The sequence below is a fragment of the Leucoraja erinacea genome, unplaced genomic scaffold (genome assembly GCF_028641065.1).
Source record: "Leucoraja erinacea ecotype New England unplaced genomic scaffold, Leri_hhj_1 Leri_1102S, whole genome shotgun sequence".
In the NCBI taxonomy this organism is placed as follows: domain Eukaryota; kingdom Metazoa; phylum Chordata; class Chondrichthyes; order Rajiformes; family Rajidae; genus Leucoraja; species Leucoraja erinaceus.
This window is the reverse complement of record NW_026575344.1, coordinates 1-18105: the sequence shown is the minus strand read 5'-3', so window position 1 is coordinate 18105 and position 18105 is coordinate 1. Positions and strand designations below refer to the sequence as shown.

The 18105-nt window shown below is 44.1% G+C and overlaps 1 protein-coding gene across 2 annotated transcripts in view; it reads left to right on the top strand.

Moving 5' to 3' along the window:
* Positions 1-17772, top strand: part of LOC129715300 (zinc phosphodiesterase ELAC protein 2-like) — a 50824-nt gene extending 33052 nt beyond the window's left edge. For both annotated transcript variants that reach the window (XM_055665160.1, XM_055665159.1), the window contains exons 18-24: positions 5482-5520; positions 7017-7126; positions 7864-7963; positions 9303-9423; positions 11626-11704; positions 13357-13501; positions 15120-17772. In XM_055665160.1, the coding sequence (XP_055521135.1) occupies positions 5482-5520; positions 7017-7126; positions 7864-7963; positions 9303-9423; positions 11626-11704; positions 13357-13501; positions 15120-15386 (861 nt within the window). In that variant the 3' untranslated portion in view covers positions 15387-17772. The remainder of the gene's footprint in view (positions 1-5481; positions 5521-7016; positions 7127-7863; positions 7964-9302; positions 9424-11625; positions 11705-13356; positions 13502-15119) is intronic.
* Positions 17773-18105: the final 333 nt, after the last annotated feature.

The window sequence follows — 18105 nt, the reverse complement described above, 5'->3', positions numbered from 1 at the left end:
CATCAGTTTTTCCATCAGCATATATAAAAGGCATGCTCAATTGACTTCAGATCGGGTGGTTGACTTGGCCACTTAAGAATTGACAATTTTTGTTATACCAGTCTCTTCCAAATGATAGTAAATCCTATTCTGAAGAAGATCCTTCTTCAGATCCCTACTATCTGTGCATTTCCCTCCACTGACTTGTTGTGTTCCTCCAGGAGTTTATTTTTTGCTGAGGATTTCAGCATCTGCCGTCTCTTGTGTGTAACTTCCAGTAAACTCCTCTGATGTGCTGCTTTAAATTCCTGCCTAGATTGGGTGGGAGCTGAGGGGATTTTACTTCGGAGTCACGTGAGTGACTTCGTGAAGAACCCCGCTTCCAGCGCATGCGTGTCATATCGCTACACGCATTGTACGAGTCAAACAGGAGGGGGAGGACGTCCCCTGCAACGGGAGAGTACAAAAGGACCAGCAAAAGGCAGGTAAGGTCTCTACATTTTACATTTCAGGTGGAAATGGATAGAGTTACCAGAAAACGGCTTGCAAAGAAGCTGCCAGACAAACGGGTGGAAAACACCAGTGAACGGCAGGAACAGCAGCCACCGAGTATGGACATTCCGACAGAAGTACCAGCTGTGCCAGAAACAGTTCTGGCACCACCAAAACCTATGGCCAAGACGGGAGGGAAAGTTCGCAGAAAGACGCATCACTTAGAGAAACCCGACTTTTTCCCGCAACGGCAGACCAGCCCGTGTCAATATACTACGGCTGAGGAGCGCGGGCTGCAATCAACCCGTTATGAATGGGTGCATTCAGAGCACTCAAAAGACGCCACGGACCGGGGACACACTAAGGAACTCAGTGGTCAGCGCCCCAAGGAAGCAAGCCCACAAGCCGACACCTGTGAGTACCAGGGTCGGGAGCAGCTGGGATATACTAGGGCAGAGCAAATTGCTGGAAGCCTGCATGAGCTGGGGCAGTTTAAAATGCCTAGTGCAGCCCAGCACAGGGAGCGGTTAAAGGAGCTGCTCGTGGAGCTCATTAATAGTGGCAGTCCCGATAAGGAGACTTGCCAGAGTGAGCAGGCAAGCCCTATTAGGGTACCCCGTGAGGGACCCCCACAAATTTCAGACTCCTCGGAGGAGAGTGGGCAGGACCCTGAGGGGCCAGAGCCTGACAATACGGAGGCACATGATCCTAATAAGGCAGGGACTCTGCTGGACATGGTTGCCACGTACTTTATGCCAAGTCAAACTGGGGTAGACTTGGATCCCCGGATGGCAGCCAGCATCAGCTATATGTCTGGCCATAAACTACAGCAAGACGTATTCACCGAAACTCTGGCCAGACATCTGCCACCGGGGAATTGTGAGGCATTGCAAGTGCCTGCTGTGAACCAATCCATCTGGCAACATATGGGGAGGACCATTTGGAATCAAGACCTAAAAATTCAGAGAGCACTCAAGGGACTGACAGCGGGAATCACGGCGTACACCCGCACATTGGACAAGACAGAGCTTACAAAGAATCACCAGGATGCGCTCGCTCTGTTCTGCAATGTGCAGTACGAACTGAATAACATGCGGAAGACGGCCATTCAGCCAACGCTAGACCCCAGGTATGCGCCTATCTGCAGGCAGAAGACGGCTAGTACATCAACTCTGTTGTTTGGTAAAGATCTGACCGCTCAAGTCAAACAACTTGACGAGGAAGCGAAAACACTTGGGCTCATTAAGGCCAGTGCGAAGGCATATTTTGGAGCAAGGTACGAGCCATACGCAAGACCCAAGAATGTGGCTCACACCAGCCGTTCTGTCAAACCTCAACATTACCAACCGCAGCCTTTTTTAGGATATGGCCAGGGCCGGCCACCCTGGAAGACACGGAAGCCTCAACCTCACAATCTAAACCGCAAGAACATCAAACCGGAACCCCCCTTTTTCAAGAAACCCAAAAAATAAGTAAACCACCAGTAACCATGGAGGTAGGTGGGTATGGTTCTGCTATAAATAAGGGTCCCACTATGGTGGGGGGGAGGTTGCAATACTATAGTTATGTATGGGGTAGAATCACTACAGACTCATATATTCTTAGCAGTATTCAAGGTTATCTTATAGAATTTATTTATCCCCATAAACCCCCAGTACAACATACACCTCAAAGGACTTTTGTCCTTGCTAAAGAGGAACTATTTAAAGCCCATGGGGAGCTACTAAGGTTGTCCTCTAAAGGTGTGATTGAGCGTACTGTTCATGAAAAATTGGAATTTGTATCTAACATCTTCATTAGAAATAAAAAAGATGGGGGTTGCAGGATTATTATTGACCTTTCTACATTGAACACTTTTGTTCAACATATTCACTTTAAAATGGATACTTTTATTACTGCTAAAGAATTAGTGTCAACAAGTTTCTATATGGCAAGCATTGATTTAAAAGATGCTTATTATACAGTACCCATTAGCAGGGATCACAGACGGTATTTGAAGTTTAATTGGATGGGGGAACTTTGGCAGTATAGAGCCTTACCAAATGGGCTCACGTCTGCTCCTAGGTTATTTACAAAAATACTTAAACCCGCTTTGGCGTTGTTACGTAAACAAAGCCATACGGTGATGGCATATTTAGATGACATCCTTATTGTGGGCTCTACTTATGAATTGGCATATCAAACAGTGCGCGCCACTAAACTTTTGTTTGAACAGCTAGGGTTTGTTATCCATCCAATTAAATGTAATTTGATACCAGCAACTAATATGGATTATTTGGGGTTCACCATTAACACGGTCACTAGGTTAATAACCTTACCTATAAATAAAGCTGCAGCCTTGCAGGAGGATTGCAGCGTGCTTCTTAACACCGTCAGACCTTCCATTAGACGGGTGGCCCGAATAATTGGGAAGATTGTGGCCACTTTTCCGGCCACACAATTTGGACCATTACATTATCAAAATTTGCAAAGAGCCAAAATTAGAGCACTCAAAATTAATAAAGGTCATTTTGATAGACCTATGGAGCTGCCTAGGGAAGCTATCATTGAGTTACAGTGGTGGGTTCAGAATATTAGGTATTGCTCAAACCCCATTATTATTGACAACCCGTCTATGGTATTACAAACAGATGCCAGCGCCATTGGTTGGGGAGCAACTAACTCTGTTTCTAGTTGTGGTGGGAGATGGAAGGAAGAAGAGGCAGTTTTGCTTATTCACATGGAATTAATTACCTAGAAATGTTAGGGGCATTTTATGGCCTTAAGTCATATTGCTCAGCTATTAACCACCAGCATGTACGATTACAAATTGATAATACCACCACAGTAGCATATATCAATCATATGGGTGGAAACATTTCGACATCTTGTGATCAATTGGCTAATTTAATTTGGCAGTGGTGTATCCAAAGAAATATATGGATATAGGCTACTTACCTTCCAGGTAAGCTAAATTTGGTGGCAGACACCAGGTCACGTAAATTTAATGAGAACACGGAATGGATGTTAAATAAAGATATATTTGCAAAAATTACAGCAAAATATGGTAGACCAGATATTGATTTGTTTGCATCAAGGTTGAATCACCAATTACCAAGGTATGTTTCTTGGGAACCAGACCCTGGGGCAGAAGCTACAGATGCTTTCTCTTTGCATTGGGGGAATTGTTTCTTTTATGCTTTTCCCCCGTTCTGCCTCATCAATCGGGTACTAAGGAAAATTCAACAAGACTTGGCATCTGGGATTCTCATAGTACCCGATTGGCCTACTCAACCGTGGTATTCTGTCATACACGGGATGGTATTAGAACCATGTTCCCTCATTGAAAATAGTTCAAAACTATTAACTCATCCAGTAACAGGGGATAGCCATCCATGCCATAAGACTATGGATCTATTGATTTGTAGAGTCTAAAAGACCCACTACACGGCATGGGGCTCTCAGACAGGACAATGAATCTGATCTCATCGGCTCAAAGACTATCAACAAGGAAGCAGTACCTGGGACACATAAAGAAATGGGCCTTATTCTGCCTCCGCAACAACTTGGACCAGAGGGCAAACAACATTCCGGCTGTATTAGAATTCTTAACAAGCCTTCATCATGATAACTGTTTGGGCTACAGTGCCATCAATAGTGCAAGAAGTGCACTTTCCAATTATCTGGCACAAGGATTGGAGCGGAATACGGTGGGATCACACCCCCTGGTAATCAAATTGATGAGGGGCATATTTAATGCGAATCCTCCGAAAGCCAGGTACTCCGAAATCTGGGATGTGGGTGTTGTTCTCAATATGCTGAGGGGCTGGTCGCCCATTACGGCTTTGTCACTCCAGAAACTTACCATGAAGATGGTGATGCTTATGGCACTGGTTACCGCTCAAAGAGTCCAGTCCTTAAGTAAACTAAGACTGGACTTCATGATCACCTCACCCGAGAAACTGGTATTTATCATCCAGGAGTTAATCAAACAAAACAGACCAGGTTCATCGGGTCAAGTGATCATATTCAGGTCCTATCCATATGATGAACAACTATGTATTGTGAGGCACATCCGTTTCTACATCAATTATACGAACAGCATACGAGGTCAGGAAAAGGCTTTGCTGATCAGTTACAAGAAGCCGCACAAAAGGGTCACGACCCAAACTATTTCAAGGTGGCTCAAAATTGTCCTAAAGATGGCAGGGATAGATACTGATGTGTTTAAATCTCATTCCACCAGGGCTGCCGCAACATCCGCAGCGAAAATGCTGGAGGTACCCACGGACCAGATACTTAGACTGGCAGGATGGTCATCCGAGAGGACTTTTCAAAGGTTTTATAATAAACCAGTTTTGGAGCCATCATCATCATCATTTTCAGAAACTATTTTAGGTTCAACTATATAATTTGCCCTAGAAAATACAGGGCTATGATTTACTTTAATAAATTTAGTTTTTGTTTGTTACCATACAAGTTTTGTATAAGTGTGTGTTTTTAAACTTAATAATGATGCTCTCTCCCAATGCCCAAGGCAGTTGTGAAGCATGGACTCGTTCCACGGCATGAGGTCACAGAGCTTTGAAATCTTCACGAAGTCACTCACGTGACTCCGAAGTAAAATAGTAAGATTAAACGAGAACTTACCAGTTTGAAGTTTGATCTGTATTTTATGAGGAGTTACGATGAGGGATTACGTGCCCTCCGCTCCCACCCTCTTATGATCATATCACAAACTGGTATATCTTTGATAATCTTACTATCTTAGGTCATTATAGTTTTCTGTGACCTCACACCGCTGCTTTGAAGAATGACACGCATGCGCTGGAAGCGGGGTTCTTCACGTAATCCCTCATCGTAACTCCTCATAAAATACAGATCAAACTTCAAACTGGTAAGTTCTCGTTTAATCTTACTATTTTACATGGTACCTCCTGCCCAAGGAGAGGGCGAGGAGACGGTGAGGGGGGTCGTTCAGTGCATTGTTACAATTTACTGTTTCCATAGTAACATCTTGTTATGTTGCAGGGCCTGATAAATATATTGTTGGAACGAGAAAAGGCTTTGGTAAGTTAAACCCTATTTTCGAATATTTGATTTTTTATTATCCAACACACACGTGCACAATTAAAGATTGCATTAAACAAATGTTGGGGTCACTCTGAAGAACAGGCAGCATTTGCAGAGAGAAAAACAGTAAATGTTTTGGGTTGATCACATTCCAACAGAACAGTGAAAAGTAAAAAATAAAATTGGCTTTAGGATTCAGAGTCTTGTTCTAGTATCTTTGATTCAGAGTGTAGCTGGTTTAAATCGAAGATAGACACAAAAAGCTAGAGTAACATAGCGGGCCATGCAGCATCTCTGGAGAGAAAGAATGGTTGACTTTTCGGGCCTATTTGCTGTTGGTGTCTATTCAGTATTGAGTTCTGTGCGGATGCAAAGTTAACACCTAACTCGAGCACAAGTATTTATAGACGGACACAAAATGCTGGAGTAACTCAGCGGGACAGGAAGCATCTCTGGAGAGAAGCAAAGGGGTGATGTTTCAGGGCGAGACCCTTCTTCAGACTGAAAGTACTTTGTTTCCATAACTGATCTGATTCCTGCGATAACTGTATCAGTCTTAACCATAAGCCGTTTAAGGAGAAGCAGGTGTGTTTCTCGAGGCATGGATGGCACACGTAGCGTTTGGCCAATTGCCCTGACCTACAGTGTGATACGAAACAATACAACAGAACTTTACTTATCCCAGGAGAGAAATTGATCTGCAAACGGTCCTAAAACAACACAAGATACAGGAAATTAAAGTGACGAGTGAAAAGGATTGGGGGATGTGCAAAGATTGGGGAGTGGGACGAGCGTCAGTCTCAGTCTACCCCACGACAGAAGGGGGAGGAGTTGTACAGTTTGATAGCCACAGGGAAGACTGCATCTTGGTGGAACCAGTCTGTGGCTGAAGGTACTCCTCAGGTTGACCAGTGTGTCATGATGTGGGTGAGCTGTGTTGTCCAAGATGCTCAGCTATTTACGGAGCTGGGGACCTAAGGACCTGGGGAAAACTCTCATCTTAGCCAACCTGAACCAAAACCAACACAACCCAAACATAGCATGTGTAGGTAGGCTTGGGTTAGGTAGCCAAGCTTTACATCAGTAAACTGTGAAAGTATTCTCTCTGTATTCCCAAGTTTGTGTTACTATTATGCCGGGAATGAGCAATGGTCCCAGAACTGAGCTGCTGTATCTATCATCTCATTCCAAGAATAGCTATTGACAACTAGGCTCAAGAGAGTGCAGATGATTCCAGCATCTACAGTTCCTTGTATCTCTACCCTGCTTTCTGTCCCTTGTTCCATGATGTTGCTGCCAACCTTTAAAAACATTGTCCGCTTACATCTGTACATTGCTGTTTTGTTTTGACCCCTGTTGACAGGAATTATTTCCAGTGTGCACAAAAATGCTGGAGAAACTCAGTGGGTGCAGCTGAGTTTCTCCAGCATTTTTGTGTACCTTCGATTTTCCAGCATCTGCAGTTCCTTCTTAAACACATGTTCTATTTCCAGGTTGCCCTGGGTGAATCCTTCAGCCCGGTTACACTTGTGGGCCCAGCACAGATCATGAACTGGTTGAATCAGTACCACAGTCATTGCCAGAAGATTCTGCGACATATCAAGTGAGTCTGCACTTGGAGGATTGCTTTCTTTACTGAGCTTTGTTTTTTATTTGTACAAGTTGAAAGCAGTAATGGCCCTGGAATGTTTAAGTCCATGGGGAGTCTGCGGAACAGCCTCCAGGCACGGTAGAGTTGCTGCTTGCAGCGGTGGAGGCCCGGGTTCGATCCCGACTACGGGTGCTGTCTGTAGGGAGTTTGTACGTTCTCCCCGTGACTGCGTGGATTTTCTCAGAGATCTTCGGTTTCCTCCCACACTACAAAGACGTACGGGTTTGTAGTTTAATTGGCTTGGTATAAGTGTAAATTGTCCCGAGTGTGTGTGGGATAGTGTTAATATGCGGGGATCGCTGGTCGGTGCGGGCTCGGTGGGCCAAAGGGGCTGTTTCCACGCTGTATCTCTAAACTAAACTGAACTAAGCCGATTAAAATACTCACATCCGCTGCAGGCCATTCAAAGACTCTGCACTTCATTCTTGGAAGAGTAAATTAAATCTTCAGTTTCTCTCCACAAAAGTCTGTCGACACAGAGTTTAATGAAATGTTCACGGTTGAGGTGACTTCATTTCTGCATGGTAAGAATGTTGATGATGCGTAATGGGAAGTGGGGTAATGAGAAACAATGGCATGATTAGCGGGCTCACAAAGTCTGAGCCTGGTGGGTGTGACATTGGATCTGGAGGGGTCTTGTTCTGTCACTAGACTGTGCTTGACCATCAGGTAAACCTTTGTGTTTTCAGTCTCATTCCTGCATGGCATCTTGTGGAAGGTAGCAAAGTTACCAAGTTCAACACTCAAGACTTGATCCACTCTTTGTTAAAGAAGCTTGAACTGGAAAAGGTAAAGGAACATTTTATCATGTCAATCTGTTGACTGCCTTAGGTACTATTTTTTTTTTTTAACCAAAGAGAATTGGAGTAGCCTGCGGGGTACAGACTCTGTTTGACTGTTCTCCTGGTGTATTTCTACTGAGATGTGTTGAAACAGGAAACATTCCTGGGGGTTAAAATGGTCTTCGTTAGCTCAAAATGGACAACAGTGAATTGGCAGGTACACAAAAATGCTGGAGAAACTCAGCGGGTGCAGCAGCATCTATGGAGCAAAGGAAATAGGTGACGTTTCGGGCCGAAACCCTTCTTCAGACTGATAGGGGGTGGGGAGAAGGAAGGAAAGGAAAAAGGGGAGGAGGAGGAGCCCGAGGGCGGGGGGATGGGAGGAGACAGCTCGAGGGTTAAGGAAGGGGAGGAGACAGCAAGGGCTAACAAAACTGGGAGAATTCAATGTTCATGCCATACGGACGCAAGCAACCCAGGCGGAATATGAGGTGCTGTTCCTCCAATTTCCGGTGTTGCTCACTCTGGCAATGGAGGAGACCCAGGACAGAGAGGTCGGATTGGGAATGGGAGGGGGAGTTGAAGTGCTGAGCCACCGGGAGTTCAGGGAAGTTCTTGCGGACTGAGCGGAGGTGTTCGGCGAAACGATCGCCCAACCTCCGCTTAATCTCACCGATGTAAATCAGCTGGCATCTAGAGCAGCGGATGCAGTAGATGAGGTTGGAGGAGATACAGGTGAACCTTTGTCGCACCTGGAACGACTGTTTGGGTCCTTGAATGGAGTCGAGGGGGGAGGTGAAGGGACAGGTGTTGCATTTCTTGCGGTTGCAAAATTGGCATCTTGTTTTGGTGTCCACACAATTTTCTCTTCAAATCCCGTAATTCAAAAGAAAATTGTTTGGGATTCTGTGTTGTTGCTCAGGCTAATTTAATCCAAGCAGAATGAGTGGTCAATAACAATAATGCAAGACAATTGTCCCCATTAATTCCCTCTAACGTCATCTGTGCAAAGAAAACTGAGTTTAGTGAAAGAATTACTTGTAACTTTCTAATCTGAACAAAGTATTTGGTGCTTCATTAAGTTGTGGGTTTTAGAATCTGCAACTGAGAATATCTGATGCTTGTAGCCATCTCTTAACGTTGGGTAAAACCTTGGGCTAAGATCTTTTGTCTCATTTGGCTGCTGAATTCTGTATAAAGAATTCAGTTTACAGATGTGTTGTGTCAAACTGTAAATAAAGTTGGTGAAATTGGATGAGTTTTTAGTTTGGATCTTTGGCATCCGCTACAGTGTGTTCTGGACACTAACACTGTGCTATTTTCTTCTATCTGCTTGTTTCTGTCAGTTTCAGACCTGCGTGGTGCGACACTGCAGGAATGCCTTCGGCTGCATCCTACAGCACAATTCAGGCTGGAAAATTGTGTACTCGGGAGATACCATGCCTTGTACAAACCTCATTCAGACAGGTCAGTGAATTTGAGAATGCAATGAAATTGGATTAGAACATCGAATCTGAACAAGGTGTCATCTGTCCATTCCCCTTTACAGATGCTGCCTGGCTCGCTGGGTTCCACCGGCACTCTTTTTTAAATCAGGATTCCAGCATCTGCAGTCTCTTGAGTCTCTGTTCTAAATTCTCTTTAGTTAGAAGGAACAGGAGTTGGCTATTCACGCTCTTTTCCTGTCACTCCGGGGACCACAACAGCACCCTTAACTCACAACATTGAACTTTATCCATGTTATTCTTGCATCTATCTGAGATTGTATCTGTCTAAGATGGCCAAGAGATTGTTGAATCTCTTGTTGGATTGTCAACAAATCCTACAAGTGAGGTCCATTTGTTGGACTCTTGTGGTCATTTCAATGACATGGTTACAAGCCAGTAAAACATGGAAACCAACTCCAAATGTATCATTTAGCTGCAGACACCAGGAATAACATAGTCTGTAAGTGTTCTTTGGAACATTGATTTCAGGCGAGTCATGGGATGTTTGAAATAGGTCTAAGATCAAAGATCAGAGAATTACTTAATTCAATCAGGCTATTTGGGTGAATCATGAATGAAAGTGGATTGCTTGAAAAATAAATGTCAACGCCACTGCTTTAGAATATGTTAATAATTTGAAACCATGGATAACAAGGACAATCCAAGGACTATACATAGAAACATAGAAAATAGGTGCAGGAGTAGGCCATTCGGCCCTTCGAGCCTGGACCGCCATTCAATATGATCATGGCTGATCATCCAACTCAATATCCTGTACCTGCCTTCTCTCTATACCCCCTGATCCCTTTAGCCACAAGACCCACATCTAACTTCCTCTTAAATATAGCCAATTAACTGGCCTCAACTACCTTCTGTGGCAGAGAATTCCAGAGATTCACCACTCTCTGTGTGAAAAATGTTTTCCTCATCTCGGTCCTAAAAGGTTTCCCCCTTATCCTTAAACTATGTCCCCTTGTTCTGGACTTCCCCAACATCGGGAACAATCTTCCTGCATCTAGCCTGTCCAACCCCTTAAGAATTTTGTAATTCAAGATTGAGGGATCCCCCCTCAATCTTCTAAATTCTAGCGAGTACAAACCGAGTCTATCCAGTCTTTCTTCATATGAAAGTCCTGACATCCCAGGAATCAGTCTGGTGAGCCTTCTCTGTACTCCCTCTATGGCAAGAATGTCGTTCCTCAGATTAGGAGACCAAAACTGTACGCAATACTCCAGGTGCGGTCTCACCAAGACCCTGTACTCACCAAGACCCTGTAGATGGACTGGTGAGATCACATTAGGATCATTAGCTTGGGGGATGCATTTTGGAAACCAATCCTAAGCCTAACCACCTCTAAAGCTACCCACCCACACATCCACCTTGTCAGCAACCTCTCACCACATCTGTGGAAGTGTCTGTGCTTTCTGCATCGGCTTCATTAATAACCGCTAAAACGAAAATCCTGAGTCAAGCAAGTCATTCTTGATCCTGCAGGACTGCCTAAGAAAAAGGGGGTATTCTTGAAGGACTGACTAAGGGTCCTGACATCCCCACCATCAAAGAAATCTGCTGGAGTCGCCGCCTCGAAAAGGGCAGCCAGCATCATCAAAGACCCACAAAACCCTGGCCACTCTCTCATTTCACTCTTACCATCGGGAATAAGGTATAGGAACCCGAAAATTGTAATGTCCAAGTTAAGGAGCAGCTTCTTCCCGAGAACCAACAGACTATTAAACATTATAGCCTCCAAATAAGCTTAGAGACCCGGGTTCGATCCCAGCCACGGGTGCTGTTTGTCCGGAGTTTGTATATCCTCCACGTGACCGCGTGGGTTTTCTCCGAGATCTTACATCAAGGATGTTCGGGTTTGTAAGTTAATTAGGTTGGTATAGATGCAAAATTTGTACTTTGTCCAGGAACCAGCCTCCAGTGAGGGTCTTGGCAACATGTGGCTCAGTCCAAGTGTCGGGGATGGTGGGCAGTTGCTGGCGGTTGTGCTCCAGTCTTCACTCTCAGCAGCTGATAAATCTGCTCAATGAGGCATTTCGAATGTCTGGAATTTTGGCAAACTACTGTCAAATATTGAACTGCATTTATTTACACTAACAAATGGAATACAAATATATCTTTAGGTTTAAAGGGCAGTGTAGTTTCCCACTTGAACTGTCTTTTTACTGAACAGGGCAGAATGCCAACCTGCTGATTCACGAGGCTACACTGGAAGATGGACTTGAGGAAGAAGCTATTGAGAAAACACACAGGTAATGGCCAAACTCTGATGCTACATTATCTTTTAACCTATAAAATCCTCAAAAACGATCACTAGATTTCTGAACCTATCCATTTCATCCCGGAGGAACTATTACCACTTTAAGGGATTGGACAGGCTAGATGCAGGAAACATGTTCCCGATGTTCAGGGAGTCCAGAACCAGGGGTCACAGTTTGAGAATAAGGGGTAGGCCATTTATGAGACAAGGAAAAACGTTTTCACTCAGCGAGTTGTGAATCTGTGGAATTCTCTGCCATAGGACGCAGTGGAGACCAATTCACTGGATGTATACAAGAGAGAGTTAGATTTAGTGGAAGTCTAACTGGAGCAAATTGACGGAAGTTGTGGTATTCGATATTAATAGCCCTGTCCCACGGTGCAAGTTCATTCCAAGCGTTCTCCCGTGTTTGCCCTGATTCGAACTCGGAGATTTACGGTAATGGCCACTCGTCGGTACTCGGGGCTCTCGTGGACATCTTTCAGCATGTTGAAAAATCTTCACGAGTCTTACCTGCCGTTAACGAGTTTTCCCGAGTACCTGCCATTAGCGGTACCAGCCGGTAAGAGACCTCCCCGAGCTCCGACGTACCCGCTACGTTCATTCCCCGTGCTTACCACGAGTTTGATTTTTTTAAAACTCGGGAGAGCTCTTGAATGAACTCTCAACTTGGGACAGGGCTTGAAGTCCAGAAGGCTACAATGTGCCCAGTTAGAAGATGATGTGGCATGCTCAAGGTTGCATTGGACTTCACAGGAGGCTGCAGGCCTATAAGTCGGAGTAATTAAAGAACTGTCTAGCTCATCTGCTAGATCTGATTGTGTCTGTTGCGTGCACCAAGCAAGCTGAGGAAAACACTTATCTTTGTGCTCCAGACACACGCGCGTGAGATCGCTGGGTGTGTGCAGCCGTGACAGTTGGCCTGGAACATTTTGTTGATGCCTTTTGTGGAGTTTTGTCTTGGGAATATTCTTCTTATGAATGGTGTGGGCTTTTACCAAAGGGGCAGCGGCCTTCTCGAGTGACACTTAAAGGGCCAGCCTTTAACTTGCCAGTCCAGCAAGCTGAGAAATGATACTTTCAATCAAGCTCGATTATCGACATTTAGCAAAGATTCTGGCCCTCCAAAACCCAGGCTGCACATCTGCATTGAAATGGGTCCAATCAGTTCTTAGCGCACTACCAGAAATACTCAGTAGATCAAGTAGCATCTGTAGTGAGAGAGGGGGAACTGCTTCACCAGTAATTGTAAATTGGTTATCTTCTGAGTTTTGCAATTGTTTTCTTGGTCTTAATATTTCAGGTTGAAGAAACTTTGCTGGACAGACACAATGAGTGTAAAGGGTTTTGAGCTCTTGATTGTGAAATGTTAACTTTGTTTCTCTTGTTACAGATGCCACTTGCCATGATGAGTATGCTCACTGTTTTCTGCTTCAATTGTAATGATTAAGCCCTGCCATGGGGAACCCTCCCCCACACCATTTTCACTATTGAATATTGAAAATTTCTCGAGCACTTATTCACCGAGAATTTTGCGCTACCTTTGCCCACATCTTCTTGTGATGCTCTGTCAGTATTTGTACAAGACTTTCCAAAATCACTTGTTGTATTTAAACAATTTTGTTTGATGTCTCTTTGCAACAGCACAACCTCTCAAGCCATTGATGTGGGCATGAAGATGAATGCAGAATTCATAATGTTAAACCATTTCAGCCAGAGATATGCAAAGATCCCCCTGTTCAGTGCGGACTTCAATGAAAAAGTTGGAATAGCATTTGACCATATGAGGGTACGTACTGTTTCCCATTTGAGGAGAAATCACTTCACAAACACAGAGAGAAAAATAATTCACAGGGCAAACCTTTGACAGATGATGATTGGCTTGCATCCACAATATTGCCAGCCACGTCTGACTTCTTTACAGCCACAAAGTTGCTTGGACAGTGAAAATTCCCTAATAACTTGGCCTTTGTCCAAACATTTGAAGGAGGCTACCCAAGTGAAATATGAGGTGCTGTTCCTCCAGTTTACACACGGTTCAATGTTCATACTGTTGGGCAGGATTGTTCCAGGTGAGACAGAGGTTTATGTGCCCCCCATGTGTAACCTCATCTACAGCATCTGCCGCTTCTGATGTGGCTTCCAATACCTTGGCGAGACCAGGGATAGACCTGGCGACCATTTTGCTAAACACTTGCGCTAGGTCTGCCAAGGCCTGCTTGATCTTCCAGTTGCTAACCATTTTAACTCCTCTTCCCATTCCCATACTGACCTTTCTATCCTGGGCTTCCTCATGTGCAAACTGAATGAACAATGCCTCATATTTTGCTTGGGTAAGTTGGGTATGGACATTGAATCCTCCAATTGTAGGTAGCTACATAACCCTCCTCTACTCCCTTCTACCCCCACATACTGACCCCCCCGCCCCCCCTCCATTCTCATCTACATACCTTCCTCTAGCTTCACAATTCGCCACTCTTCAATTCTTTTGACGTGCATATTGTCTCTTTTCATAGAAACATAGAAAATAGGTGCAGGAGTAGGCCATTCGGCCCTTCGAGCCTGCACCGCCATTCAATATGATCATGGCTGATCATCCAACTCGGTATCCCATCCCTGATTTCTCTCCATACCCCCTGATCGCTTTAGCCACAAGGGCCACATCTAACTCCCTCTTAAATATAGCCAATGAACTGTGGCCTCAACTACCTTCTGTGGCAGAGAATTCCAGAGATTCACCACTCTCTGTGTGAAAAATGTTTTTCTCATCTCGGTCCTAAAAGATTTCCCCCTTATCCTTAAACTGTGACCCCTTGTCCTGGACTTCTCCAACATTGGGAGCAATCTTCCTGCATCTAGCCTGTCCAACCCCTTAAGAATTTTGTAAGTCTCTATAAGATCCCCCCTCAATCTTCTAACCTCAACTCTGGCCTTTGTCTATCTACATTTGCCTATCAAGAAGCCCTCCTCACTTGTACCAACCTATTACCTGCCTGGTTTTGTCCGGCCCCATCCCCCCTCCCCCTTCCAACTCCCCCCTCCCCCCCCCCCTTACAATAAGTGAGGGAGTGACCTATCTAACCTATCCATGTTACCCAAAGATGCAGCCTGACCTGCTGAGTTTCTCCAGCACATTATGGAGCTGGCATTTGTAGTTTGACCAAGACGTGAGGTAGATTTGACTTTCAATGTTAGTTGCGAGTGATTGCGAGAATTTTCTTTTGCCATTGTTGTTGGGTTCCATTGCCTTCAGCTGAACTAAACGTAAGGAATGAACTTGGACTCCATGCACTGAATATCTGTTTGGTACAGCCGTCTGTTCCAAGCAGTGATACACTGTTGTAATAATGAGATTTCAACACAGTACACTACTTACTGTAAAATAAAACTAAACCATTTCCACCCAGGTTCGGTTTGGTGACTTCAAGGTGGTGCCTAAACTCATTCCATCCCTGAAAACCCTATTTGCGGATGAGATTGAAGAGATGGAGGAACGGCGTGAGAAGCGAGAGCTTCGACAGTTGAAGGAGGTCCACGGCTCTTTCAGCACAAATGGACCAGGGACTCGGGGGCAGTCTTCAGTTCCGAGGATCAGTGAGACGGCTGATGAAATGAAACGGGAGCTGGAGGGCTCTAATCAAGATGCAGTCCACAAAAGAGTAAAACTGACTTGAGATACTGCTGGTGATGAAATCGTGGAACGCCATTCTGTTGGCAAAGCCAATCTTCTACATTTGAGAAAATATTGAACCAGTTTTACATTGTTGCATAGATGAGATTATTGTACAGAATTATTGTGAACGGGCTGAAAATATGCAGTTTGATCTGATTATATTTGTATTTTTATTTTGAACATTACTCTACAGTTCACATGTGCATTGTTCAGCACCCACATGCACAGACATCTTCATCCACTCTCGCCCTTCTCCATATTGCAGCGTGGTCTTTCCAGCATCTCTGCTTCCTGCAAATACGGACTGAAGGAGCACAACCGTTCTTCAGTTGCTCTAAATGTGTAAGGCAAATAATTAAATATTTGAGAGGAATATTATGAGATAAAACATGCACCATAGGAGTCTGTCTTTTGGCTGTACCTTTCAGTTTTTCAATCGGGTATTTGGTTTTATGCCTGAAACGGGTTACCCAAAGCTGTTGCCATCTCCGTTCCTCGCCTCTTGGTTTGCCCCTCACCTCTGCCATTGCTTAGCCCACCTAGAAACCTGCAACACAGTCAGAATGACTTTGCTATCCTAGCCCTTGGAAATCCTCAAACATGCTCAACAACTAATCCAGTTCACATTAGGAACTCCCGTGTTTTGATGGGGGAGATGACACTCCCATGTCTTGCTTCAGATGGTGTTCAGCAATTTCCATACTCAAAATAAAGGTTGTTACCTGAAGACCACCATCAGTTCCAAGAATCAGTGAGATGGCCAACAAAATGAAACAGGATGAAGGGCCTGATTAAGATGCAGACCGCAAAATAATAAAACTGACTTGAGATGCTGCTGTTAGTGAAATCATTATTTGGCAGTCCTGGGAGTAAATGCCTCTATAAACTATCTTCATAGCAAGAAGATAGACACAAAAAGCAGGAGGAACTCAACGGGTCAGACAGCATCTCTGGATAGAAGGAAGAGGTGACATTTCGGGTTGAGACCCTTCTTCAGTCTGAAGAAAGGCCTTGACCTGAAATGTTAGAGTCTGACGAAGGGATTCGACCCGAAAAGTCACCTGTTCCTTTTCTCCAGAGTCTGCCCTGCTGAGTTACTCCAGGTTTTTATATCTATCTTCAGTTTAAACCAGCATCTGCAGTTCCTTGCTACACACTTCATGGAAAGAACATGTGCAGCAACTCTCCCTTGATTGATGATTGTACTGTGTACCTAATTTATTTAGAATTTAATGTTTAGAATAATACATCTTGATGCTCGGGATATTGTCCTGGAATCCCCATTTCCGTGAAAGTTATTTCCCAGCCAGGATTTCTTGCACGGATGTGAAAGGAAATTTGAAATTCTGGTATAATAGTGCTGAAAATATTTATTTCCATTGACATTTTATCTTTGTTCATATCTAACTAGTCCTGACAGGGCAGTGTTTCACTCTTGTGATGACCACATTGGTACAAGAAGTTTAGATTTAATGTGTTCACTAAACTGGTGAGTGCCATCTTTAACAGGAGTTTGCTTCTAATGCATTGAAGAACTGGAGAGTGTGGGGGAGCTGAGGTAATGGCCTTTTGCTCTGTGGATATGACATCATATGAACAAACCCAAAAATGTATACATTAATAATGTAAATTAAAGCTGTAAGTGGAACCTTGTGCGGAAGGTTTTTTAATTGAAAATTGGGAGCCAGAAGGTCGCAAGTGATAGGAGCTGAAATAGGCCATTCAGCCCATCAAGTCTATTTTGCCATTCAATCATGGCTGAGCTATCTCTCCCTCGCAACCCCATTCTCCTGCCTTCTCCCCATAACGCCTTAAAAATATCCATTGACTTGGCCTCCTCAGCCTTCTGTGGCAAAGGATTCCCCAGGTTGACTAAAGAAATTCCTCCTCGTCTCCTTCTTAAAGGAATATCCTTTAATTCTGAAGCTATGACCTCCAGCCCTAGACTCTCCCACCAGTGGAAATATCCGCTCCACATCCACACTATCCAAGCCTTTCACTATTCGGTAAGTTTCAATGAGCTTCCCCCTCATCCTTCGAAACTCCACCAAGTACAGGCCCAGTGCCATCAAACGCTCATCATATGTTAACCCACTCATTCCTAGGATTCCATGGAGAGGTACAAAAATCAGGATCGCCAGCGGATTTTCCGGGTTCAGCAGCTTGTGACGAAAAAGTAATAATTCTGGCAGTCATCACAGACATAAACTGCCTATGAAAAATGCAAAAAAAGACTAGCTAGACGAGAACATTGCCATGGCAAACCTTCCCAAAATTGATACAATTCTTGAGTAAATCTGTTGAAATGCTATGACTAGAGAGATTTTTGCTTATGAGATCAAATTTCAGTGAAAACTGTTAAATGAATTAAAAATCCATACCAAACCGTTTTATGTTTCATCTCCTAACTCTGTTATCCAGTGATATATACACCTGTTATCCAGTGATCTACACATCTGTTATCCAGTGATATACACATCTGTTATCCAGTGATATACACACCTGTTATCCAGTGATATATACATCTGTTATCCAGTGATCTACACATCTGTTATCCAGTGATATATACACCTGTTATCCAGTGATCTACACATCTGTTATCCAGTGATATATACATCTGTTATCCAGTGATATATACACCTGTTATCCAGTGATCTACACATCTGTTATCCAGTGATATATACACCTGTTATCCAGTGATCTACCACATCTGTTATCCA